The sequence below is a fragment of the Ascaphus truei genome, chromosome 2, assembly GCF_040206685.1.
Source record: "Ascaphus truei isolate aAscTru1 chromosome 2, aAscTru1.hap1, whole genome shotgun sequence".
Classification (NCBI taxonomy): domain Eukaryota; kingdom Metazoa; phylum Chordata; class Amphibia; order Anura; family Ascaphidae; genus Ascaphus; species Ascaphus truei.
Genome location: NC_134484.1, coordinates 412,342,972 through 412,368,814, shown reverse-complemented (window position 1 = coordinate 412,368,814; position 25,843 = coordinate 412,342,972). Strand labels below are relative to the sequence as shown.

General features: G+C 47.2%; 1 protein-coding gene across 1 annotated transcript in view; it reads left to right on the top strand.

Annotated features, from left to right (window-relative positions):
- The window catches only part of CUBN (cubilin), a 312,445-nt gene that overhangs the window by 173,673 nt on the left and 112,929 nt on the right, over positions 1–25,843 (top strand). Inside the window, exons 34-37 of the mRNA XM_075587495.1 lie at positions 9,542–9,655; positions 18,821–18,949; positions 23,048–23,180; positions 24,733–24,938. Coding sequence (XP_075443610.1) covers positions 9,542–9,655; positions 18,821–18,949; positions 23,048–23,180; positions 24,733–24,938 — 582 coding nt within the window. The remainder of the gene's footprint in view (positions 1–9,541; positions 9,656–18,820; positions 18,950–23,047; positions 23,181–24,732; positions 24,939–25,843) is intronic.

Sequence of the window (25,843 nt, the reverse complement as noted above, 5' to 3'; positions counted from 1 at the left end):
TGGTCCATAGTATAAAATTGACATGTAAATAATATCAAGCAGGGAGGTTTCTGCTTTGAGAAGTGCATCAGTACCCGAGACTTAACCCACTGAACATACCGTATTACTGTCATTTGTTCACTTGGGTGGAATTGCTTTATTTAAAAGGCTAGTGAGGGGCAGTGATGGCCAATACATGTGGGTTAAAGGTTAGTCAGTAGGGGCATTACAAAGCAAAATGGGAGGGGGCACAGTCACATGATTTAGGTTGCAGTGAGCAGTCCGTGGATATGTGAGGCTGTCATGTGGTGTGAGAGAAGTCTGTGTGTATGTGTGGGGGAAAGTAGATACACTAACTCAGAGGTGTCTCCACGTTATAAGCAGACGAAGTAGCTGCTTAGGGCACCCACTGGTTCAGGGGCTCAATTTCTCCCCCATTCCAACTCCAGGTCATGAACTAGAAACGGCCAGGCTGCTTTAAACCAGTTGGCTTGTTACCAAACCTCCTCATTCTGTGTCCTGGCCTCAGAACAGCGCTTAGTCGTTCTGATCTCTATTAATCACACAGAACCGGTCAGTAACTCACACAGCAGCACTAACCCATTCAGACCCTGGGGAGTCACTGGCAGGTCGCATCTGATTAAAAGAGATCAGAGTGATCTCTGATCACTCTGCGGGAGGGGAGGGGAATATGAAGAATGAGGGGAAGAAAGGGAGAGAGAGTACAGTATGTGCCTCTCCGTATGTCTTTGTGCCTGACAGGGTGCTATGAAACCGGAGGGTTCGTCAAACCTCCAATCAATGACAAGATAATACAGGAAAGCTCATGATTACCTTAATACATACTAGATAAGGACAGTCGCAGCAGGAAACTATGTCACGCAGGAGATCTTCAAATTTACCTGATTTATTATACCCTTTGCCAAGGAGCCAGAGGCAGAAAAAAACATCTGTTGGAATGGGTGGGGATGGGGGAGTGAAGGGTTGGAGGCATGCCTCCCTTTGTCCCTGGCCCCCGAATTGTTATGCCATTTTTCATGTTTCTGGCACCTTTGTACATGGTATAATAAATAATATAAATTTGAAGATCTCCTGCATGGCGTAGTTTACTGTTTCAACTGTCCTTATCTGGTATTTGGAAAGTGTTATTTATATAAGTGCCACGACAAGGCACATGGACAGACACACACAGAGAAATAAAGATGGCTGCCACTTTAAAGTTTGTGCAATAATTAGGGTGACCAGGTATCCTGGTTTAGCCGGGACAGTCCCGTTTTTTTAACCTCTGTCCCGGCTGCCCTGCATGCTGTAAAATGTTCCGTTTCTTTGTGGCTGTTCCGCTTTTGACCATCAGAGCAGGGGGGGCAGCAGAGAGCAGACAATGCATGGAGGAGAGCAGGGGCCGGGTCTGAGCTGCGGAGCCCCAGCAGTGAGACCCGGAAGTCAGTGAGAACTTCCGGTGTCTGCTGCCAGGGCTCAAGATGGCTTCCCCCACCCATGCAGGTGTGTTCCAGAATGGGGGACACAGACACACACTCACTCACACAATGGCTGGGGGGGGGAGAGACACAGAGAAAGGCACAGGCACAGCATGAGGAGAGGCAGAGAGAACACAGGCACAGCATGGGGAGAGGCAGAGAGAGAGAGAGAGACACACAGGCACAGCATGGGGTGAGACACAGCATGGGGAGAGACACGGCATGGGGAGAGACACAGAGAGAGGCACGGCATGGGGAGAGACACAGAGAGAGGCACAGCATGGGGAGAGACACAGAGAGAGGCACAGCATGGGGAGAGACACAGCATGGGGAGAGACACAGAGAGAGGCACAGCATGGGGAGAGACACAGCATGGGGAGAGACACAGAGAGAGGCACAGCATGGGGAGAGACACAGAGAGAGGCACAGCATGGGGAGAGACAGAGAGAGGCACAGGCACAGCATGGGGAGAGACAGTGTGGGGGGAGAGGCACAGCATGGGAAGGGGCACAGAGTGGGGGGGGGGAGAGAGAGACACAATAGGGGGAGAGAGAGAGACAGAGAATGGGGGAGAGAGACAGAAAATGGAGGAGAGACAGAGAATGGGGGAGAGGAGAGAGAGACAAAGAATGGGGGAGAGAGAGAGGCAGAGAATGGGGGGGGAGACAAAGAATGGGGGAGAGAGAGAGAATGGGGGGGGGGGAGAGAGAGAGAGACAGACAAAGAATGGGGGATAGAGAGAAACACAGAGAATGGGGTTGGGAGAGAGAGACAGGGAATGGGGGGGAGAGGAGATGGAGGAGAGACACAGAGAATGGGGGAGAGGAGATGGAGGGAGAGAATAGGGGAGAGAGTGAGAGAATGGGAGGAGAGAGAGAGAATGGGGGGAGAGAGAATGTGGGGAGAGAGAGAGCGAGAGAATGTGGGGAGAGAGAGTGGGGGAGAGAGAGAATGGGTGGGGGGAGACAGAGAATGGGGAAGACACAGAAAATGGGGGGATTGAGACAGAATGGGGGAAAGAGACAGAGAATGGAGGGGAGAGAGAGACAGAGAATGGGGGAGAGAAACAGAAAATCGAGGAGAGACACAGAGAATGGGGGAGGGGAGAGAGCCAAAGAATGGGGAGAGAGAGAGAGAGAGAGACAGAGAATGGGGGGAGGGAGAGAGACAGAGAATGGGGGAGAGAGACAGAGAATGGAGGGGAGAGAGAGACAGAGAATGGGGGGAAAGGTACAGAAAATGGGGGAGAGAGAGAGACACAGAGAATGGGGGGGAGAGAGAGACAAAGAATGGGGGGGAGAGAGACAGAAAATGGAGGAGAGACAAAATGAGAGGGAGAGGAGAGGGAGGAGAGAATGATGGAGAGAATGGGGGAGAGAGAATTGGGAGAGAGAGCGAGAGAATGTGGGGGGAGAGAGAGAGAATGGGGGAGAGAATGAGAATGAGGGGGAGAGAGAGAGAATGGGGAAGAGAGAGAGCGAGAGAATGGGGGGGAGGGGGGAGAGAGAGCGAGAGAATGGGGGGGAGAGAGAAAGAATGGGGGAGAGAGAGAGACAGGGAAGGTTGGAATGAGAATGTAGGGGTGGGGAGAACGAGAATAGAGGGATATGGGGGAGGGAGAGAGACAGGTGTGTGTGTGTGAGAGAAGGGGGGACAGAGCGGGGTAGAGAGACATAAAGGAGAAGGGGCGCAGTTGGTGATATCATTTGTTTTATAAAAATTTTTTTTACTGTGTCACGGTTTTTACTTTTGTAAATCTGGTCACCCTAGCAATAATTTCTGGTGAGAGTGTGGAGGAGCAATAATTTGACGATGACCAGAATAAATGAACAAAAACACAGATTTATTTTGATTACAAATAGCTATACTATACAGGTTGGACACATTATGAGTCCATAGACATGTTACACTGAACACAATACATATTTCCCATATACTGTAGATGCAAAGCGATCTCACCGGGGGGGGGGGGGAAATATGCCTCCTTATCAAATCGAAGTATCAGTGTGTAAGAGGTGTGAGCAGAAGTACATTAATGGAGACCAATTTTGGTGAAATGATAACCTGGCTTTATTTAGCTTCTTCCTTTAAACTGTACAGCATCCAAAAACAAAATAAACAAACACCTACTCCACGTTGGAGACTAAAGAGACAATATATGCCCTAACTGTTTTTGATTGGCTAGATAAACTGTTATATGTTTTTGGACGGGGAACTGGCTTATCAGGGAGCAATATATACAAAAGTCTTATCTGACCATACTGGTTCGGCGGTTCCGGTTCCCCAGATGCAGACATTGCAGTCCAGCCGCTCCCAGGAATATCAGTCTGGTCTTATTGTGTCTTGTAGTCAGCACAGCCTTTGTGCTCAAGACATCTTCTTCTCCTCATGTCAGCACAGTTGTGTGCTAAGGAAATCTCTGGTATCTCCAGCAGGAGACTTTTACACTCCTTTGATAACCCAGGTGGAGATTGGTTAATTGCCATCTCGGCAATCAACCAGCTCCCTGTTGGATTCCTCAGAGCATTTAGAGGCAGTTTTACTTAAACAGGGATAAGTCCCTGTTACATTGTGGTAATCAGAGAAAACAATATCTTGTGAAGAACAAGAAAGAAAGAGCCCCTATAATCAGCACTCAATATCAGAGTATATGAATTGATTAAAATATAACCTTTATTAGGTAATGATGTAATAAAATTAAGTTGGACACGGACGAAACATAAACAAAGACACAAAATAGTTGTTATCTCTCTAGGAGATATACGCCTTGTGACAAATCCTGATGTGAAGTCAGGAAATAAAAGGGTTAGGCCCTAGGTAGGATATACTGGTACAATATGTGGACCAATGTAATCAACTGATATAATGGGCACAATGTCACTATTTATTCTCAGCACCAAATGCATAAGAAGCTCTTAGAGAGAACTATACCCTGGAGGGGGGAAAGATAACAGAAAATATATTAAAATATTCAAAAGTTAGAGCACATAAGGTACCCTATATATTCTAGTTTCCCTTACAGTGGTAATCAGGGAATGTGGAATTCCATTACAAGAAATTGTACGTTTGAGCAATAAAATCATCAGATCACTCTTCCCTTTCAGTGGAAATGTCCCACTGTGCTACAGTGTAAGAGTGAAGTCCCACTATGTCGTCACAATGTGGCAAACTGATCCTATAACCCTATAACAACTAGTCTCTGTACAATTCATTACATCATAGTTCTGACTTCTGAAGAAGGGTCGAAGTATGGACCCAAAACGTACAATTTCTTGCAAGGGACTTCCACATACAACTTATTGCCATTCATCCTTGGATCTGATAAGTGGGGCTTCTTTGCACCCTGGTAAGATTGCCTTGCATCTATAGGGAAAATGCCCTATATTCTGTTTCATATAGTAAAGCAATAGCACAATCCTTTCCCTGGTGTACTTGCTGTTTCACAGGACTCCACATAGACAGCCCTCTGTGTGAGACACTGGTATTCTCCGGCTGCCTTTTTTTTAACCCTGCAGCTTAGGCTGATTACACTTGGAGGCTGCTGGCAGCAGACGTAAACCCCATGCTGGGAACAGTGCATGCTCTAACCTTCTGCAGACATAGATTCTATAGTTTCTATGTATGTCTCTGTAGGTGGGTGTGTATGTGTGTATGTATGTACAGGGCCATAAATCGCTTTCCCGGGGCCCTGGACTACAGTTTCCAGTGCCCCCCCAAATGTCGGCAGCCTTGTGATACCCTTCTCTACCTCTCATACTCCCACCTCTCCCCTCCCTCTCATCCTCTACCTCCTTCCCCTTTCACTCCCCTCTTTCCCACAAACCCTCCTCCCTTTTCCACCTCTCTCCCTTTTCCCCATCTCTCTTCTACCTCTCCCTCCCACCCCCCCGCTCTCCCTCATGCCCCTTTTTCTCTTTTCCACACACCCACATCTCTCTCACCTCTCTCTCCCTCACGCCCCTCTCTCCCTTATGCCCCCACCTCCCTCTCTCTCCCTCTCCCACACCTCTCCCCCCCAACACACAACCTTCAGTCCACATAGCGTCACCGCAAAGGCGGACATCTGAAAGGGCTCCCCAAGAACTGCACCACTCTGCACAGAACCAGCGTGCTAAGGGTTAACATCTGGCATTTCTTTCTGTAATGTGTTTCGTCAACCCCACCTACTGCAGTGCTTACGACTGGATGAAGGAATTTCAAAGCCCGGCTGAAGTAATTCAGAACACCTTCAGTCTACATCTGTGTCACCCCAAAGGTGGACAGCCTGTGGTGGCAGCCAAAGGGTGTCCACCATTTGCTAACGTTTGGCTGGGGTTTGGTAATGTTACAGCTGCTTATTGCTTCTGAAACTCGCAAACCCTCTCGTCCCCTGTACCCAATCTTTACTTACCCTGCAGATCGATTGTAGCTCCTTGAGGAGGGCCTCTTCTAACACATTGAATGTCTATCCCAATGTAAAGTATTGCGATGCCCCTTTAAGTGAAAGCCTGTATTTTTCTTAAAAAATAAACTATGATGATAATAACTCCCCTCCCCCAATACACATAATAATGCCCCCCCGCAGCCGCACTGTGTATTTATGTATGTATATATATATCTGTGTGTGTCTGTGCTTATATATGTGTGCCTGTGCTTATGTATGTATCAGCTTACAAAAACACAATATACTATAAAATAAAAAAGGATTCTTTCATGGACTGTATGCAATAACCGAGAAGTTTATACAATTGATAAAAAATATTGTATTATTAAACAAGTGCTAAAAACCCTGTCTCATCCTTACACATAATAATCATTCCAAAATTTAAAAAAAAAAAGGATGTGCGGAGAATGCTGAAACACATAAACAGCATGGATTAGTAAAAAAACAACAAGGGTTAAAAACAGACAACTCATAATAAAGCTACTCAATACTCTTCACTGATGATTCAATGACAGCAATGATATTGGACCGGGACAATTGTATAAAAATTGTATAAAAAGGATTACATCAAAAAAGATTACATCAAAAAAGATGAATAACTAAAAATTAAATTATAAATATAAAAAGTGAGGCTATAAAAAATATATATATAATATATATATATATATATATATATATAAAAAAAAGGCTGCAGCTTGAGTATATCACAATATTTGTTGCACTTTATTATAGTTTTTTCACGGGCTATTTATTAAACCTGTTCTGCTAAACTGGGGAATTAACACTTGATTTAGGATTTTATTAGATTTTCTGATGCTACGTTTACGAGTTGAGAAGTAGAGAGCTTTCTATTATACAGTATAACCCCCATAAGAGGAACTGACTGGTAGGGCGTTAGCCAATTTGGGTGATCAAAAAAGCTACACACACACACACACACACACACACACACACACACACACACACACACACACACACACACACACACACACACACACACACACACACACACACACACACACACACACACACACACACACACGGTAGCGTTTGTGATTCTGCATAGCATGTTGCCTGGTGACTGGTAGGGGTCAGCCCCTCCCTCCCATTTTTTTTGCTCAGGGCACCCAAAAATCTAGTGCGACCTCTTCTCTTATCCAAATGGAGGCTACCTCTCCCCACCTTTCTGTCTGCTGAAGGAAAGCTTCACCAGAAAAGAGAGAGAGAGAGAGATGTGCTCCAGCTCCCCCCTGGTGGTTGATGCTACACTGCAGGAAGTATTGTAGCTGGACTTTGCTCTCTAAAAACAAAATATGTACAGTATGTATTCATGTGTGTATACAGTGGTGGGATTCAAAATTTTTAGCAACAGGTTCTCTCTCACCGGGAGGGGTTAGGGAGACAAGGGGAGGGGGTAGGGAGACGACGTGGGGGTGGGGTAGGGAGACGACAGGGGGGGGGGGTAGGGAGATGGGGGTAAAGAGAGAGTGGGGGGGTAGAGAGAGCGGGGGGAGTGAGAGAGACGGGGGAGATGTTTTGTGTTTGTTTTATTCAGTTGAACAGGACTGCATGTGGGAGGGGGGGGAAGAGAGATCAGAGCCCCCTCACATCTCTCCCATCCCCCCTCACATCTCCCCCACATCTCTCCCAGCCCCTCACATCTCACGTCTCTCCCAGCCACCCTCACATCTCTCACAGTCCCCCTCACATCTCTCCCAGCCCCTCTCACATCTCACATCTCTCCCAGCCCCCCTCACATCTCTCCCAGCCCCTCACATCTCTCCCAGCCCCCTCACATCTCTCCCAGCCCCCTCACATCTCTCCCAGCCCCTCACATCTCTCCCAGCCCCCCTCACATCTCTCCCAGCCCCTCACATCTCTCCCAGCCCCCTCACATCTCTCCCAGCCCCCCTCACATCTCTCCCAGCCCCCTCACATCTCTCCCAAACCCCTCACGTCTCACCAAGCCCCCTCACATCTCCCCCTGCCTCCCTCACATCTCTCCCAGCCCCTCTCACATCTCACGTCTCTCCCAGCCACCCTCACATCTCTCACAGTCCCCCTCACATCTCACATCTCTCCCAGCCCCTCTCACATCTCACATCTCTCCCAGCCCCCCTCACATCTCTCCCAGCCCCTCACATCTCTCCCAGCCCCCTCACATCTCTCCCAGCCCCTCACATCTCTCCCAGCCCCTCACATCTCTCCCAGCCCCTCTCACATCTCACGTCTCTCCCAGCCACCCTCACATCTCTCACAGTCCCCCTCACATCTCTCCCAGCCCCTCTCACATCTCACATCTCTCCCAGCCCCCCTCACATCTCTCCCAGCCCCTCACATCTCTCCCAGCCCCCTCACATCTCTCCCAGCCCCCTCACATCTCTCCCAGCCCCTCACATCTCTCCCAGCCCCCCTCACATCTCTCCCAGCCCCTCACATCTCTCCCAGCCCCCCTCACATCTCTCCCAGCCCCTCACATCTCTCCCAGCCCCCCTCACATCTCTCCCAGCCCCCCTCACATCTCTCCCAGCCCCCCTCACATCTCTCCCAGCCCCTCACATCTCTCCCAGCCCCCTCACATCTCTCCCAGCCCCCTCACATCTCTCCCAGCCCCCTCACATCTCTCCCAGCCCCTCACATCTCTCCCAGCCCCTCACATCTCTCCCAGCCCCCTCACATCTCTCCCAGCCCCCTCACATCTCTCCCAGCCCCCTCACATCTCTCCCAAACCCCTCACGTCTCACCAAGCCCCCTCACATCTCCCCCTGCCTCCCTCACATCTCTCCCAGCCCCTCTCACCCCTCACATCTCTCTCAGCCCCACTCACATCTCTTCCAGCCCCCTCACATCTCTCCCAGCCCCCTCACATCTCACATCGCTCCCAGTCCCCTCACATCTCTCCCAGCCCCCTCACATCTCTCCCAGCCCCCTCACATCTCACATCGCTCCCAGCCCCCTCACATCTCACCCAGTCCTCCCTTCTATTCCTACCTTGGTGGACACAGGCACGGGGAGGGCTCCCCCAGCTTAAAGAATTAGCCGGTAGTAGAATCTCTTGAGTCAGAGCAGGAGCAGCACGGGGAGAGGAGCGCTCTATGGCAGCAGACAGGAAGTTCCGGGTCAGGCTGCTAGATGGCGCACCTCCCCTGCAGTCCTGCTCTGACTCTCACTCAAGTTATTATGTTACCGTTAAACCTTTTAGCCCGGTGCCGCATACCATCTCCCGCTGCCGCCGCATACAATCTCCCGCCGCCGCATACCATCTCCCCCTGCCGCCTGTTAAGCGGCGAACGTCAGAAATCCTAGGAACAGGTTCGCACGAACCGGTGCGAACCGGCTGAATCCCACCACTATATATATATATATATATATATATAGTGGTGGGATTCAGCCGCCACTGGGAGTAAATATCACAAAATATATTGCTAAAATCGCATATAGCTTCTGTAACTTACAATTCATAAAATATCAGTGACCTCCACTGTCCCAGGTCCCAGGACCAAATACCGAACCTTGGGACTTGCAGGAGCATCTAGACGTGAATCAGTAATGAGAAGGGGATTTCCCCCCCTTTATAAAATGGAAATTGAAATAAAATTAAATTATATCAAATAAATCAGTGTTTTCGTTCACCCCTTTGTACTTCTCTTTTTCTCACCAGTTAACCATGTTACAATTTCTTTCACGGACTTTGCTACTGAAGACAGAAACCGTAATTGTTCAACAGATTTTGTGGAGATTTTGGATGGGAATAACTACGATTCTCCCTCTCAAGGTATTTTTCTGTTTCTTAAATTTATTTAGAATACATTATACTAATGTTGAAATCAACGTTATGGCTATAATTTGCTAATCATACATGTTTCTTTATAACTGGAGATTGCATATTATGGTACTGTACCTACATGTATAAGTGACATTTTTATATTAAGATTTTACGCTTAAATAATACTATTCCTAATATTAGATAAGACATCAATGGAAATATATCTTCTTTAATAAAGGCTCCCTGCATATTTAAGCTAGTGTGCAATAATGTACAGAACAAGGCAAAGCATTAACAGACACTTTTCTCAAACAAAGTGCTAAAGCCATGCAGAATGAATAGAGACGCTGGTGGGATAATAATTAGCAGCAGAATTAGGAAGGTGCAGATGGTTGCCCAATATTATTTTACCAGCCATGGAACTGTGGAGAAAAAAATTATTCTAATGGCTACATGTAAGGTGCAGAAAACAAAAATAATTGGATGGTACTCCACTTGACTTATGAACAAAAAACAATACATGTATTTAAACATTAAAGATAAACATTTCAATTCCACTGTGGAGATTTTTGAATAGGTCCACAATGGGATTTTCTTTTTTTAAAGGTCCAAAGTGGGAGCGAAACGTAATTTTTGTTTTTTATGTTTACATTAATGTATTTTTTGTCATAAGTCTATTAGAGTGTCATCCAATTATTTCTATTTTCTGATATATTGTTTGGTATTGCTGGGGGACAGTTATGTGAAAAAGAAAGTACACCCTCTTTGAATTCTATGGTTTTACATATCAGGACATAATAACAATCAACTGTTCCTTAGCAGGTCTTCAAATTAGTTAAATACAACCTCAGATGAACAACAACACATGACATATTACACCGTGTCTTGATTTACTTAACAAAAATAAAACCAACATGGAGAAGGGAATGAGTAGTGGTGAATGATAGAAGATTATGGTCAGAAAACAGAAGGGGTGAGATAGAGAATTCAGAAAGGGAACAGTTTTTTGTAAATACCAGGTTTAAGTAATGACCATCCTTGTGGGTGCTGGAATTGGTCCATTGATGGAGGCCAAAGGAGGAGGTTAAAGAGAGAAGGTAAGATGCCTAGGAGACTGAGGGATCATCAATATGACAGTTGAAATCTTCCCGTAAAATGATAGTAGAGTTAGAGGAGAGAAAGAAGGAAAGCCCGGATTCAAAGTTAGAGAGGAAGGTGGAGGTAGCGGCTGTAGAGGTAGGTGGTCCGTAGATGACTGCCACATGCAGAGAGAGAGAGTAGGAAAGCCTGACAGCATGAACCTCAAAGAAAGAGACAGATGGAGACATATGGTGGAGGTGGTATTGCGAGCAGGAGGAGACCTACCCCTCCACCCTGACCATTGGGGCATGGAATGTGAGAGAGCGAGACCACTTCCTGGAGCAGCAGCCTCCACAGCAAAGTCATGTTGTGAGAGACAGGTTGCTGTTGGAGCAAAGAAGTGAAGAGAGTGAGAGCTGTCATGGAACAAGAATCACATTCCTGCCTGACCCCCCTTCTGCTTGTCAGCTCCTTAAGTTCAGCTGCAGGCATTGGTTCCACATACACACACTGTGCCTGTGTAACATGCAACAATGTTGCATTTCTTGCATCTGAGCACGTAATCAGTGAACTACTACTGCAGCTTCTCCAGTCCTCCCAGTTAATGGACTTTCCCATGTTCTCCCCTGTCTTTTGCTGACAGTTAGTGCAGTCCCACTCAACCTTTAGTGTGACCCCTGCCCCTCACTTCCTTTTCCACCCTAGATTACAGTGAGTACAGACCTGTCTGCATTCACCCCTGGTAAGGCCTTTCTCTCTTACCATAGTCTAACCCCATAGAAGCATCCCACATAGAGAAGCACTCTCTGCCTACACTACACCTACAAGTTCCTGTGTTTTCTACTCCTGCAATAAAATTAAGAAAGACATTAAGGACTTGTCATGCTTTGGAAGAGGGAGGACATGAGTTGAGCTTACTGGAATCATTCATACATCATTCGTGACCCTTGTTCCAGGATAGTAAGAGAGAGACCGTGTATTAGAGGTCTACGCAGAAGCTATCACTCACAGCCTTCATGCTACAAAAGTGCAGCTCTACACAGCTATACAGCAAACTGCTACAGCTTTCTGCAAAACAAGCAGCAGTTTAAACAGAACAGTGAAAAGATATCTGTGCCTTACAGACACTCACAGGAGCTGCTACTCCAGACTCCATGACTACACAGAGCAGCCTCTGCAACTGCACACAGTCTGCAGCTTTCACAGACAACCAGTAGCTCAAACTGCACGGCAGCCTTGCAACAAACAGTGCTTCTCTCACAATTACTAACTGCCTTTTTCTCTGTCTGAGTCCACCCGCTGCTCAGCCCCACAGTGAGGAGCCTACGGACACCTGTAAGTACAGCTACCCCAACGCTGCACGCTGCAGGACACCGCTCGGCACCATCTGAGACAGACGCCCTTCGCTGACAAGGTAAAAGACCGCACGCCACACGCACTGGCAAAAGGCCTACACACACCTACAGCATGGCAGAACTCAGAGCCTCACCAGACATCACGCAGGAGAGCGATCACTCAGACACAGAGACCGCCGCGCAACTGCAACAGGCGCAGGCAGGCGCAAGGCCTAAACGGACAGTCACACTGACACAAAAGGCCCGCGAAAAATATGAGACTGACATTGAAGCGCACCGCGCTAAATTAGAGTTGGCCTGGGAAACAACCGCACTTGGGGTATGCAACGTCGCCGGCGCTGGCAACTCTGTACAACAGCTCGAGCAGGCAATAACTCAATTAAAGATAGATCACGCATGCTACCAAAGACTGTCAGAGGCATATGTCACTTACCTGGCCAGGGCTAACACCGGCGAAAGCCTGCAAGAAAGGGACTTACAGCACAATATTGACTTGACACGAGACAGCCGCGTGCGAACCGCCATCGTAGACGCCCAAAGCGAGAGAAAAGAGCTCCTCCTGGAGACCGCATCGCAGCGCTCCAGCGCATCCAGACACTCATCAAGGTCAGCAAGATCAGCACAATCCAGCGCGTCCAGCGCAAGCGCAAACGCCACCAAGGCGCGAGCCACCGCAGAGGCCGCACGTGCCCGGGCCGAATATGGTCGGAGAGAGGCAGCCGTAAGGGCAGAAAAGGCGTGCATAGAAGAGGAGGAGCAGGTCGCCGCCGCCGCCGCCTCCGCTGCCAATGCCGCCGCCACCGCCGCTGCTACCACCGCCGCTGCCAATGCACGTAGAAAGGCCGAATTAGACGCGGATCTAGAGGCTCTAAGCAAAGAAGAGGACGCCGCTGCCGCCATAGCCCAAGCCGAAGTCCTAGAAGCAGCTGCGAGACAGGACGGCGGGGAGCTACCGTACAGACGGATAGCCTCAGAGGATCCAGCCCAACGCACTGAAGACTACGTAAGGAGCCTCTTCAGTGTAAACACCAGCGCACCATCTCAACACGGATGGAGCGACTCCACAGATACCGAAGACCTGCTAGGCCCACGAGGAGAAGATGCCGTTCCTGCAATGGCACATGCTGCCTGGGATAGCCACAGCCACAAGAGTGATCCACACGCCAGCGCGCACACGGATGCACCACAACAGGCTCGCAATCCAGGTACACCCACGCGGGAGAAAACAGCTCCTCACACCGGCCAGCAGCCATCACGCATCCACGCCAAGGAAGAGGTGACCACGCAGACCGTCCCAGCAACTACCTCGGAACGGGACAAACGCGCCGATGTCTCAGGTCTGACAGACATAGCCAAGTACATGATCCGGCGCGACTTGGTGCACGCAGGACTCATCAGCTTCGACGACCGCCCTGAGAACTACCGGACGTGGAAATTCACGTTCAAAGACGCAATCGACAGCTTGGACTTCTCAGCAAGGGAAGAGCTCAACCTGTTAGTCAAGTTCCTGGGGAACGTATCCAGGGAGCAAGCGCAGAGACTTCGGACGGCAAATGCGCATCAACCCCAAGTAGGTCTTGACCTAGTGTGGGAAAGGCTAGAAGAGTCCTATGGCAGCCCCGAAGCAGTCGAGGATTCACTCTTCAAAAGAATCGAGAGCTTCCCCAAGATCACAACTAAAGACTACTCGAAGTTACGAGAGCTCGGGGACCTGCTGCAAGAAATGGAGTTCGTGAGGAAAGACCATTCCTTTATAGGTCTCAACGCCCTAGACTCAGCTCGTGGAGTGAGACCCATCCTGGAGAAGCTACCCTTCAACCTCCAAGAAAAATGGATCTCACAAAGCTCCAAATACAAAAGGGAGAAGCAAGTCGTCTTCCCTCCATTCTCATTCTTCGTGAGCTTCATCCGCGAAGCGGCAAGGACAAGGAACGATCCCAGTTTCATCTTAGGTGCGCAAACCACATACAGTGCGAGCAGCCTGAAGAACGAGAGACCAGCGACGAGATATGGTAACCCCCAAACACCCATCTCGGCCCGCAGGACGGACGTGCCTCCCACGACCCAAACTACTCCCGATCAGTCGGTCGCCGGAGACAAGGAACGAAGGGACCCAAACAGGGAATGTCCCATACACAAGAAGCCACACCCACTCAACAAGTGCTTTGGGTTCAGGATGAAGTCCCTAGAGGAACGCAAGAGGTTACTTGGAGAATTCGGAGTCTGCTTCAAGTGCTGCGGTTCCACTACCCATCTAGCCAGGGACTGTAAGGAAGAGATCAAATGCACAGTGTGCGAGAGTGACAAACACGTGACAGCGTTACACCCAGAGGCGATGACACTCCACCAACTCAAGAACCCATCCTCCATAGCGGAGCATGGCGGGGAGAAAGAAGAAGGAGAGTCAACATCCGTCACATCTCAGCGCACCGAAGTTTGCGGAAAAGGAGGTGACAAAATGTCCTGCTCCAAAATATGCCTTGTCGCAGTGCACCCCCAGGGACAACCTGAGAAGGCTATTTGGATGTACGCAATCCTCGACGACCAGAGCAACCGATCACTGGTCAGGTCAGAGTTCTTCGACATGTTTAACATACAAGATGGTGCTTCTCCTTACACTCTCAGAACGTGCGCAGGGCAAATGGAGACCACAGGGAGAAGAGTGAATGGCTACACCATATGCTCAATAGACGGCAAAGTGAACATGCCCCTTCCCACACTCATCGAGTGCAACCACATGGCCACAAACAGGGACGAGATACCCACACCAGACGTGGCACTCCATTACCCCCACCTCAAAGGAATAGCCAACCACATCCGGCCGGTGGAACAAGACGCCAAGATCCTGCTGCTGCTCGGTAGGGACATCATGAGGGTACATAAAGTCCGTAAACAGCACAACGGACCCCACAACGCGCCATACGCCCAAAGACTCGACCTAGGATGGGTGATAGTGGGCAACTCGTGCACTAACAAAGAGCACGGGCAAGACTACGTTGATGCCCGCAGAACGGAGGTGACAGAATGTGGACACACATCTCTCTCTGAACCATGTCTTGGCCATCTCCAAGTGACCGAAGGGCCAAGTGAAGAGGAAAGACAAGGTCATACCCCTGAGACCAACAAAGACATCCTCACGCCGATGGGATGCGACAATGGCTTAGGATGCTCAGCAGTCCAGACAGCCAAGGATGATGAGTCGACTCCACCGAAGGAAGAGAGTAACCTCCCAAAGGTGACCGACAAAGGGATCGTCCTAAAAACAACAAACAATCAGACAATACTCCCGCGAGCAAGGGCACAATTAAGACGTACAGTTGTTCCTCTCCACAGAGTATCAAGCAACAGAGCAACCAATTGCCACGGCTGGCATAGCCGCAAAAGATTGCGCCCCACAGGCGAAGCCACAGTGTCAAAAGGACTGTTCGTTCAAACACGTAAAAGGGGACAGTTGCAGAGACATTTCCCAAAAGGATTTACAAGGACAAAAGAGACTGTTCTTCGTCATGTCCAGGGAGAAAACAACCTCCCGATGGCAGTCAACAAAGAAACACAAAAGCGTTTCACCAAACTACGCGGAGATGTTCTCGTGCAAGAGAAATGTACCGATGAACTATGGTGCACAGCGTTCCAGACAACAAGGAACGATGACAAACAAACACCATCGAGGAAAGATAGAGGATTCCCCAGGTTAACTGTCAAGGAGCTCTCTAAAGACGGACTAAGCAGTCGGGTGACTCCGCTACCATTCCGTTCACCAAGGAGGCGCTTCCCAAACAATGGAGAACATGCCATCTCTAGGTTCACCTCGCACCTCTGCGGCCCACAAAGGGAACCAGAGACCAAAAACAACTTTGTGGTCTTCATCCAGAAGATATTCTTTACCGGCCACGCAAAGCCAGCACCTCTTATGGAGGAAGGCGAAGAATGTCGGTACCTCCAATCACCTGGGGCCTACCACCCTCAGGAACCCGATCAAATCCGGGTAATGTTCAACCCCAGCACTCAGCTTCAGGGAGTCTCCCTGAACGACGCCCCCTTTATTGGATTACATTCGACAACCAGATTTCCAGGGACAGTAATCCGCTCCCACAAGGAGCCAAAAGCCCTCTCCTTCTGCCAAACGCCAGGTGATAGAGCAACAGGCTGCCACGGCTGGTATACCTACAAGGGGATACACTCTGTGGGTGAAACTACAGAGACAAAAGGACTGTTCTCTTACAAGACTAAAAGGAAACAGTGCCAGAGACTTTTATACAAAGACATTGTGGTGCAACCAGCAAACCTGGAGCTGTGCATCCACCCTGCATCCTTTGCCAAAGAACCTTGGCCAAGGGACCTTGATACCAGTGATACCGGCCGGTGTCACATCGCTATGTGGACATGGACTCTTGCATTGTTTGAGAATGTGATGTTATCTTTGTTATGCATTGCACATATGTTCCACATATTCCAGTTATATAGTGGTATCTCCAGATACCAGACGGGGAGTGTCATGGAACAAGAATCACATTCCTGCCCGACCCCCCTTCTGCTTGTCAGCTCCTTAAGTTCAGCTGCAGGCATTGGTTCCACATACACACACTGTGCCTGTGTAACATGCAACAATGTTGAATTTCTTGCCTCTGAGCACGTAATCAGTGAACTGCTACTGCAGCTTCTCCAGTCCTCCCAGTTAATGGACTTTCCCATGTTCTCCCCTGTCTTTTGCTGACAGTTAGTGCAGTCCCACTCAACCTTTAGTGTGACCCCTGCCCCTCACTTCCTTTTCCACCCTAGATTACAGTGAGTACAGACCTGTCTGCATCCACCCCTGGTAAGGCCTTTCTCTCTTACCATAGTCTAACCCCATAGAAGCATCCCACATAGAGAAGCACTCTCTGCCTACACTACACCTACAAGTTCCTGTGTTTTCTACTCCTGCAATAAAATTAAGAAAGACATTAAGGACTTGTCATGCTTTGGAAGAGGGAGGACATGAGTTGAGCTTACTGGAATCATTCATACATCATTCGTGACCCTGGTTCCAGGATAAGAGCAGAAGAGGTCATGTACAACAGAGCCTTGTTAGTCAGAGAGCAGGCATTGCAGAGGTCACAGGGGAAGAGAGTAGCGAAGGTAGAGAGACAAGGAATAGGTATTAAATTAGATGGGCTAACATCTTTAGCAAAGACGGAGGAGGAGGCAGGGAGGCGTTAGTGAGGGCAGGTGTATATGGCCAGATCCACGATTAGGAGAGATATACCCAGCAGCAAGGAGGAGGAGGAGTAGAGAGAAGAGGATTTTTGGGAGTGCTTTTTATCGAGGTGTGCAGAAGTCGTTGGGATAGAGGTATGTAAATAGTGGTGCAGTGTACTGTATGTGTACATGCAAAGGTGGAGAGTATGAAAGCAGAAGAGATGTAAATAGAAGGATGACACTGAGGAAGTTGGAAAGAATAGATAAGTTTACAATGGAGTGAGTAAACAGAAATTAGAGCAATAGGGAGAGCATATGGAGATGAAGTGCAGGTGGGAGTGAGAGAAAGTTAGGAGGAGAGTGTTCCTAGGTATTGGACGATATGAGGAGTATGAACTGAGAAAGCAAATGTATAAATCAGGCCTGAGAGGGATGTATAGCACGGAAGGTTACCCAGCAGTTGATGAAGTTCTATTCTTAAAGTTGTGTATAGATTGTCAGAGCTTTTAAGAAGGTAAATTGTCACAAGTGCAGATGTGCACCCGTAGCAAACTAATGGCAGTTATTGTGAGTACTCCTTTATGGATCATACATCTAAGGTGCAGCAATGAGCATACACAGTAGTTGTAATTGAAACATTTTGCAGCTTTTCATGTGACCAGTATTAGCCATGATCCTGTTGTCCCGGTAAACCCCAGCCAAAGGGAAAGTTATCCTGGCTACATCTGTATCAATACATATATTTTTGTTAAGATATGACCTAGAATACTGTGTTCATTTCTAGAGGCCATACTGTATCTACGGAATGACATAAACACAATAGAAGTAGTGGATAAAATATTAAAATGGTGCACTCATTGTATCATAAACCTTGTCAGGGAAAATAAAATATCTCAAATAGCGAACCCGGAAAAAATTAGATAGAAGGGACCTACAGTAATACAATCATTTATGTATGGGTGTTATCAATTAACTATACATAAAGGAGCATTCTTTTTTTTAAAGAAAGAATAATTCTTGAACAAGAGGTAATCTTCTGAAAGGGCAGATTGGTAAACTCGGCGGGGGGGAGAGGGATGGGAAGAGGTGATTCTTTACTGAAAGACTATTGGATCCATCCAGCAGCCTCTCAGCAGAGGGTGTGGATTGGGGGTAATACTAAGTAAAGTATATCAAAAGGTGCCAGGGACACAAGGGGTATCATAAATATATAAAAAGGGCAGTAAGGAAATGCTGTCAGAGTCAAGTTGCAAAATTGGTGGACAAGAGGGACATATAGTCCTCAGTCAATTTAAATGTTGATATTTTTCTATTTCGCAAGTATTCAAGAGCATTAAAAGATACAGTATGAGGCAAAGATTAGGCTGTATGTTTTTGTTTTGGTTTTAAGTGTGTATTATTTCTAAACCCCAAAGTGTACATTAAAAAAATAATAATCCTCCAATAGTGCTCACATCTAATTTCATTGTCAATTTCTATTTTTCATCGCAAAAAAATCTGTACATATTTGTATACAAAAAGAGGCGTGTTTTGTCATCTTTTTTATTCTGTCTTGTTTTAGGTCGATACTGTGGTAGCACTATTCCACATCCTGTTACCTCCTTTAGCACTTCCCTTGTCCTAAAATTTGCGTCTAATAATGCTACTAATGCTAAAGGCTTTCATGCCACCTATGCTGCATCAACATCTGGTGAGTCCGGTACAATTGTAAGTCTGTGTTTTTGCACAAATGAAGAACTTTAATGAAAAACAAAATGCTAACTGGTAGAATTATTGGGGGAAAACCATATGCTAACTTTTTACTCAATATATTATATTAGGTCTGACCATCTGTTTTGCATTGTTTAATAAGGGAGTTGATATCAAATACATTTATTATAATGGGATGTATGCAGTTGTGTGTCACATTACACACACATAACCCTAAAGTAGTAATTCATTGTTTACTTGGTTATCGCTGGTAAGTGCTATGTTAATGAGGTTTTTTTATAATGATTATTTTGGTGTGCATTCATTTTAATACTACATGGTAAAAGAGAGGTGCCAACCTGTCGGGATTCGCTTCATCACAATTTAGAGCGAATTTTCTAAGTTTGCAAAACCAGTGAAAATCTTTGCTAGACTTTCTGCACCAAATTATTCGCTAGTTTGCCTTTTTAAGGTAGAGAAATAGAAGCCCTGCAACTTACGATGTTTCTTTTCTTTAAAGCTGAACCTCATTACTTTCAGGTTCTGGGACCTCCTGCTCATGTAAAGGTGCTGTTGGCATCCGTCTTCTGTTTAAATGTCCTGCATCTCGCGGGCCAATAGGAAGCCGCAAAGGAGAGCGTTGTGGCTGCCTATTGGCCCGCAGGACCTTTAAACCCCCATATTAGGTGCCCAGCCAGAGCTGCTATCAGCAACACCTTTACATGTAGTTATCTCAGGAAGCAAGGGGGGATCAATGTGGTTCAGCTCCGGAGACCCCCGGCTTCATACCTATTTTCAAAAATTCCTAATAATAATACTTTTTAAAAATAGGTAACGCTTCTTTAAAGTTTGATTGAATTTCGAAAGCAACAGTAATCAGGATTAATTGAACATGCACTGCCCTTTGACTTTTTAGCATTAAACAAACTTTTACGTAAAAGCAAATTTTTTATCTAAAAAGGGTGAAATTCGCAAAAAAGGAGAAGATAAGGTCAATTTTGACTCACTTTGTATTAATGTATGTGTAGCCCCTTTACCCCCACCCTAAGTGAGATCTCAGTCTGCTACTAGTGTCTTTCATGCGAGGTGGTGCTTACCTGTGAAGTAACGGAAGGGCTGAGTATTTCCACGATGATGTGGGGATTATCAGGACAGGTTTACAGGGTACTTTATTTGTTGGCAGCGCCTCCAGTCAGCAAGGATCCTGTGGTAGCAGGATGGTCCATGCTGACACTTCTCATAGTTCAAGACAATGAATTACACTTGCATATGGTTCCATGGTGCTTATTGCATTAGTAGATGTTACAGAAGGTACATTCCTTGCTTCACCTAGACAGGGGTGAGCAAACTTTTTATGCCGAGCCCCCCTTTTCATCCATGACATTTCTCGGGCCCCCCCTGCCTGATGTAATCAAAATCACATGAAAAAAAACCCCTTTATTAAACGGTATACAATGTAAATACAAATATGTCTAAGGCCGCACGTATAGTGCCCGCGACGGAGACACGTGATGTCACCGGTCGCCGCTAGCGAAAGTTGTATTTCGCTTTGTAGCGGCGCGGGCGACCATTGATTGGTTCAGAGGCTGTCACATGAGACGACAGCCCCTGAAAAATCAAATATTGCCGGCTTCAAAAAATCGCGTCGCCCCGTCGCGCTTACTATAAGCGCACGCGGTGGCGACAATGCATTTGTTTTCGGGCGACGTCGCGTCGCCGGCCCTATAAGTGCAATCTAAATACTTACATACTTCAACAGCTCGCTCTTCCAAAATTAGGCTGCGTCCACGCTGCCGCTACTTGCAGAGGATCGCAGCGAAGCAGGTTGCCAGCGGAGGAGAGCAGGAACACAGCGCTATTGCAGGGCAGACACCGGAGGGAGGGGTGTTTGACATCACAGCACTCGCGCGTGCTCCTCCGTACCTCTGAATCACGTGGCCGCCACCTGCACTATTCTGTTCGGCCGCCGGCACACATCTTCGGCTGCCCGCCCGCGCACATCTTTTTCGCCTGTGCCCTCCACACACACACACACACACACACACACACACTCAACCTCCCCCCCATGCACACTCAACCTCCCCCCCATGCACACTCAACCTCCCCCCCCACACACACACTCAACCCCCCACACACACACTCAAACCCCCACACACACTCAAACCCCCCCCCCACACACACTCAACCCCCCCCACACACACACTCAACCCCCCCCACACACACACTCAACCCCCCCCCCACACACACTCAACCCCCCCCCACACACACACTCAACCCCCCCCACACAACTACTGTATGCAGAGGTCGGACCCAACTTCTGAGTCCAGCTGCAGAGCCTCTAATTCCTGCCGGGCCTCTGATTGCTGCCAGGCCCCACCTCTCCCCAGCTGTGGTAGGCCTACCTCCCCCGCCGGTCCTTTGGAGCCGTGCTTGGTCTTCCTTGCACCAGGCCTCCTTTTCCGTCTAGTCCTCTGTTATTTTGTGGGGGGGGGGGGTATTTTGTGTGGGGCGGTGGCTATTGCATGTGTGGGTAATACGTTTGTGGGGTGTCAGCAGAGCCCCCAATCATGGGGCCCATCATTTTTTAGCACTCAACTTTAACTTAACTGTTTTCTTCTTATTGTAATACAGAAAAAAAATAATACAATCTGTTTAATTTTATATTTTCAACAAAGGAGAGGTGGGTGTCTGAGTGGCTGGGTGGGTGGGTGACTGGTTGGGTGACTGTATGACTGGGTGGGTGACTGGGTGGGTGGGTGGATGACTGAGTGACTGGGTTGACTGAGTAACAGGGTGGGTGAGTGGGTGGGTTTGAGTGACTGGGTGGGTGACTGACCTTGACCGGGTGGGTGTTGCTTCCTGCCCTGCCAGATGCTTCCCCCCTGCCCCCGATCTCCCTGTGGCTCCTGCCCCGGGGCGGGATGTAGGCTTGCGGGCGTGGGAGGTGTGTGGCTGGGGGGGGACGGGGCATAGGAGGTGGGCGGTGGGGGGCCGCGGGAGGTGGGCTCTTGGGGGGGCGCGGGAGGTGGGAAGCTGGCGGGGGGGCCGAGACTGCGGATTCCGCGGCTGGAGACGGGCGCGCGGGGGACGCTGGGCTGGCGCGCGCAGGCCGCCATGTCGCTTCCCCTCCATCCCATGTTGGGAGCAGGGTGGACCTGGGGGGCGTGGGCCTACAGGCACAGGGCGGACATCCTGCTTTCCCTGCACTTGCGTACTGGGACCCCGGCTCTGCGCATGTGCACTGGGGGGTCGCCAGCATTTTTTTTTTACTTATTTTTTTAATAAACCGGGCACGGCCACGCATGGGGCCTGGGCGGCCGGGCCCCCTGACTCACGGGGCCCGAGAAGCCAGCACCGGCTGTCCCCCCCTATTGGTGACCCTGGGTGTCGGTATAGTGGGAGGGAGAGGGTGTGGATATCATGGGGGGGTATGTATTCTTGGGGTTATGTATTGTGTGGGTATTGCTGGGGGTTTTGTGGTGGGGGGTATGTATTGTGTGGGTATTGTGGTAGAGGTTAAGTATTGTGTGGGTATTGTGATGGGGTATGTATTGTGTGGGTATTGTGGTGTGGAGGGCGTGTATTGTGTGGGTTTTATGGTGTGGAGGGTATGTATTGTGTGGGTATTGTGGTGTGGAAGGTATATATTGTGTGGGCATTGTGGTGTGGAGGGTATATATTGTGTGGGTATTGTGGTGTGGTTATTGGAATTGTGTGTGTAAGGGGGGATAGAATTGTGTGTGTGACCAGTGTGTTGGGCTGAGTGAGAGAGAGAAGGGAGGGTTGGAGAAAAAAGGAGGGAGTGAGAGAGGGGAGGGAGTGAGAGGGAGTGAGAGAGGGGAGGGGGAACTGAGAGAGGGTAGAGAAATACATGAGGGAGGGGAAGAGCGATGCGGTGTGTTGGAGAAAGAGGGGCTCGCAAGGCCGCCAACATGCTGGTCCCGGTGTAGTACTGGGAACGCTGGTCCTCGGTTCAAACTGTAGTCCTGGGAAAGCTGTCGGTGGCCCTGTCTTTATCATTATAACAACATACTGCAGCAAAAGTTTTTATTGTTCTCTGCCTGTAGGATTTGCTCAGTATTTGCCTTTTTTTCCCCAGCATGTGGAGGCACATTACACATGGAAACTGGAGCCTTTAACAGTCCCAGCTACCCAGAAAATTACCCAGCAAACACTGAATGTGTTTGGAACATTCTCAGCTCTCCTGGCAACCGGCTCCAGCTGTCTTTCATGTAATTCCATTTCTGTCTTCATATTGTTCTGCTTTTACTGGTCTTACAGGAAGGAAGTCATGTGTCTGGCAGGAAAGCCAATTAACAACTGTTTAAACGTGAAACACAACTTGGAAAGGAAACAAAGCATTGGAGAGCAGCTTTGTTAACGTTATCTTTTTTTTTTTAAAGATCACAAAGTTTAAGGTCTAAATGTGCCAGTGATATTAATATTTTGTATTCAATTGTAAAACATTTGTAAAGGTCACATTTTACTTCATGTTTAGACTAACCAGAACAATAGTGCAACTAACATAACTGACTCAATGAATAAGTACCACATATATATATCTATGGACAAAAGTGACCTGAATTGTAGTTTTTCCTCCGATTGATGTTATCAGTGTGCAAGTTGCATTGGTCATGTGACCTTGATATTTCTAATGTCATTCCCCCCCCACCCAATGGTCAAAAATGGCGATAATGATCATTTATGACAGATTCCAAACAAAAATTGGCAAAAATTTCAAGATTCCCAATTAGTGATGAATTTTGAACAAAAATTGCTAATGTTTTGGCAAACTGCTGCAAAAAAAGTTCTTAAAAATGCTATAAGAAAAATGTAAGCGACAGCAGAACTCGTTTGCACATTCCTCACACTCATCTTATTGTCTGTTTAAGATATTCTGCAATCAATTCCGTTATTTAATTTAGCATTATTCTTTGCTTAATAGAATATAAACAACATCGTAAATACTTCAATAGTAGGTGGGTGGGTGAGTTCGTCTGTGCTGTGACCCCGAAATGTTACTATTTTTGTACCCGCTCCTGATATGATTTGAATACAGAAGGAACCTTTCTATATTCTACACCTGTGTGCCTCCCCTTACTTACTCCTTTGATATTATATTGGGACCCAGACTGGAACACTGAGCCATAGGTGGATTTGAGCACCAAAGTTATCCAGAATAACGACTTTTTAAGAGTGGTGGGAGTGCCATGATAACCCTATTGCAAAGAAGCTACAGATTAAATTCACATGTTCCTCATTGTCAAAAACAACCCACTTTTTAGCAAAACCAAAATATAAAATTAAGTTAGAGGCAAAACTAAAAAAACAAAGACTACTGAACATCTGGGGTCTTTTGCTTCATTTTTTTTTACCTCTGACCAGTTTGCTTGATTTTGCTATTAATCAAGCTTTTTTTTAATGCATCCTACCTTAGATATAGCCTGGAAATCTTGCCTTTATCACAAACTTAAGCAAAAAAATATTATATTTGTAATTACAGTATAACACTTAATTAAAAGTAGGTTTGGTTATATTATTAAACGTTTTTAGCTATTAGAGTGCTTTTTACTCTACAATTATTACTTCACAGTTTCCCATTCACACATATAAATGAAGTCATGGATTTATAGAGAAAAGGTACCCTTTATAAAGAGAGATGAATAGATACAGTGACAATCTCTGCTTATTTTAATGCTACAGTATGTATTTATAATTACAGTAGTACTTGTATAATAATATTAATGTGCTATTTTTTTTTACCTGCCTTCTTTAAAAAAACAGAACATTCTCACTACAAGAGAGTGAAAATTGTGCACATGATTACCTGGAAATCAGGGAAGGAAATGATACAGGTACACTGAAGGGACGCTTCTGTGGAAACTCATTGCCAAGCAACATCACATCCATCATTGGTCACATCCTGTGGATTAAGTTTGTTTCGGATGGTTCTACCAGTGGCTCTGGCTTCAGGACCACATTTTCTCACTGTAAGTATGTACAGTATATTTGTTAAACAGAGATATAATACAATGATATAGAGAAAGCAGAGCTTTCTTTTCCAAAGATTTTTTTTTTGTTGCATAAATGGGCACATTTGCCTGTCTTTACCCAGAATCCTTCACTGCAGTTCAGTGATTGTATAACATGGGACAATGGGCTAGAGCAGGTTTGGGGAATGTGTGTGTAGAGGGTGCATACCCCGATAGTAGGGGGTCCTGAGTCTTGGTGTTCCTCAGGCCTGGGGTGGGCATGCTTTCCCCGATGGGGAAGACTGATAGCCCTTGTGCTCTCTCCTCCTCCCAGCACAAGACTGACTTAGTTTGATACTCCCACTTGGAAGTCTCTGGAAGGGGCGGGCTCATGGACTGTACCTATCCCCGATAGGCTTTCACAGGCCATGAGTCACCACCTTACTTCTATCACTTACAAGTGGAGCATAAAGGGAGTCAATGGCCATAGATTAACCCATTACTGCCCTGAACGTACTTGGGGCTTACATAACAGAAATACTATGGGGGGAAAGAGAGGTATTATGAGACATACCCTGTTACATATGTATATATGTGTATAAATGTACCAATTAATTTTTTTCTGTTCTTTACTGCAGCACAGGTGCAAAATAGTACAAATCATGTGCAACATGCAGATTCTTTTTTTATATATATATAATTGTACAAATCTCCAAGTTGTGAAGTTTATTTGTATTACAGCAGTAATACAAATTGAATTATTATGGGCTTGTATAGTAGAATTTCTCCATAATGTTTCTGAAATATAACCGTAGAAGAATGTCGTGTCAGAATGAGTTAAACAAACTGTGCTCCATATTTACTAAGTGGTGTTAAGCTAAAAAGTGGCAATTGTTAACAATAAGATCAATTTCATTGTCCTG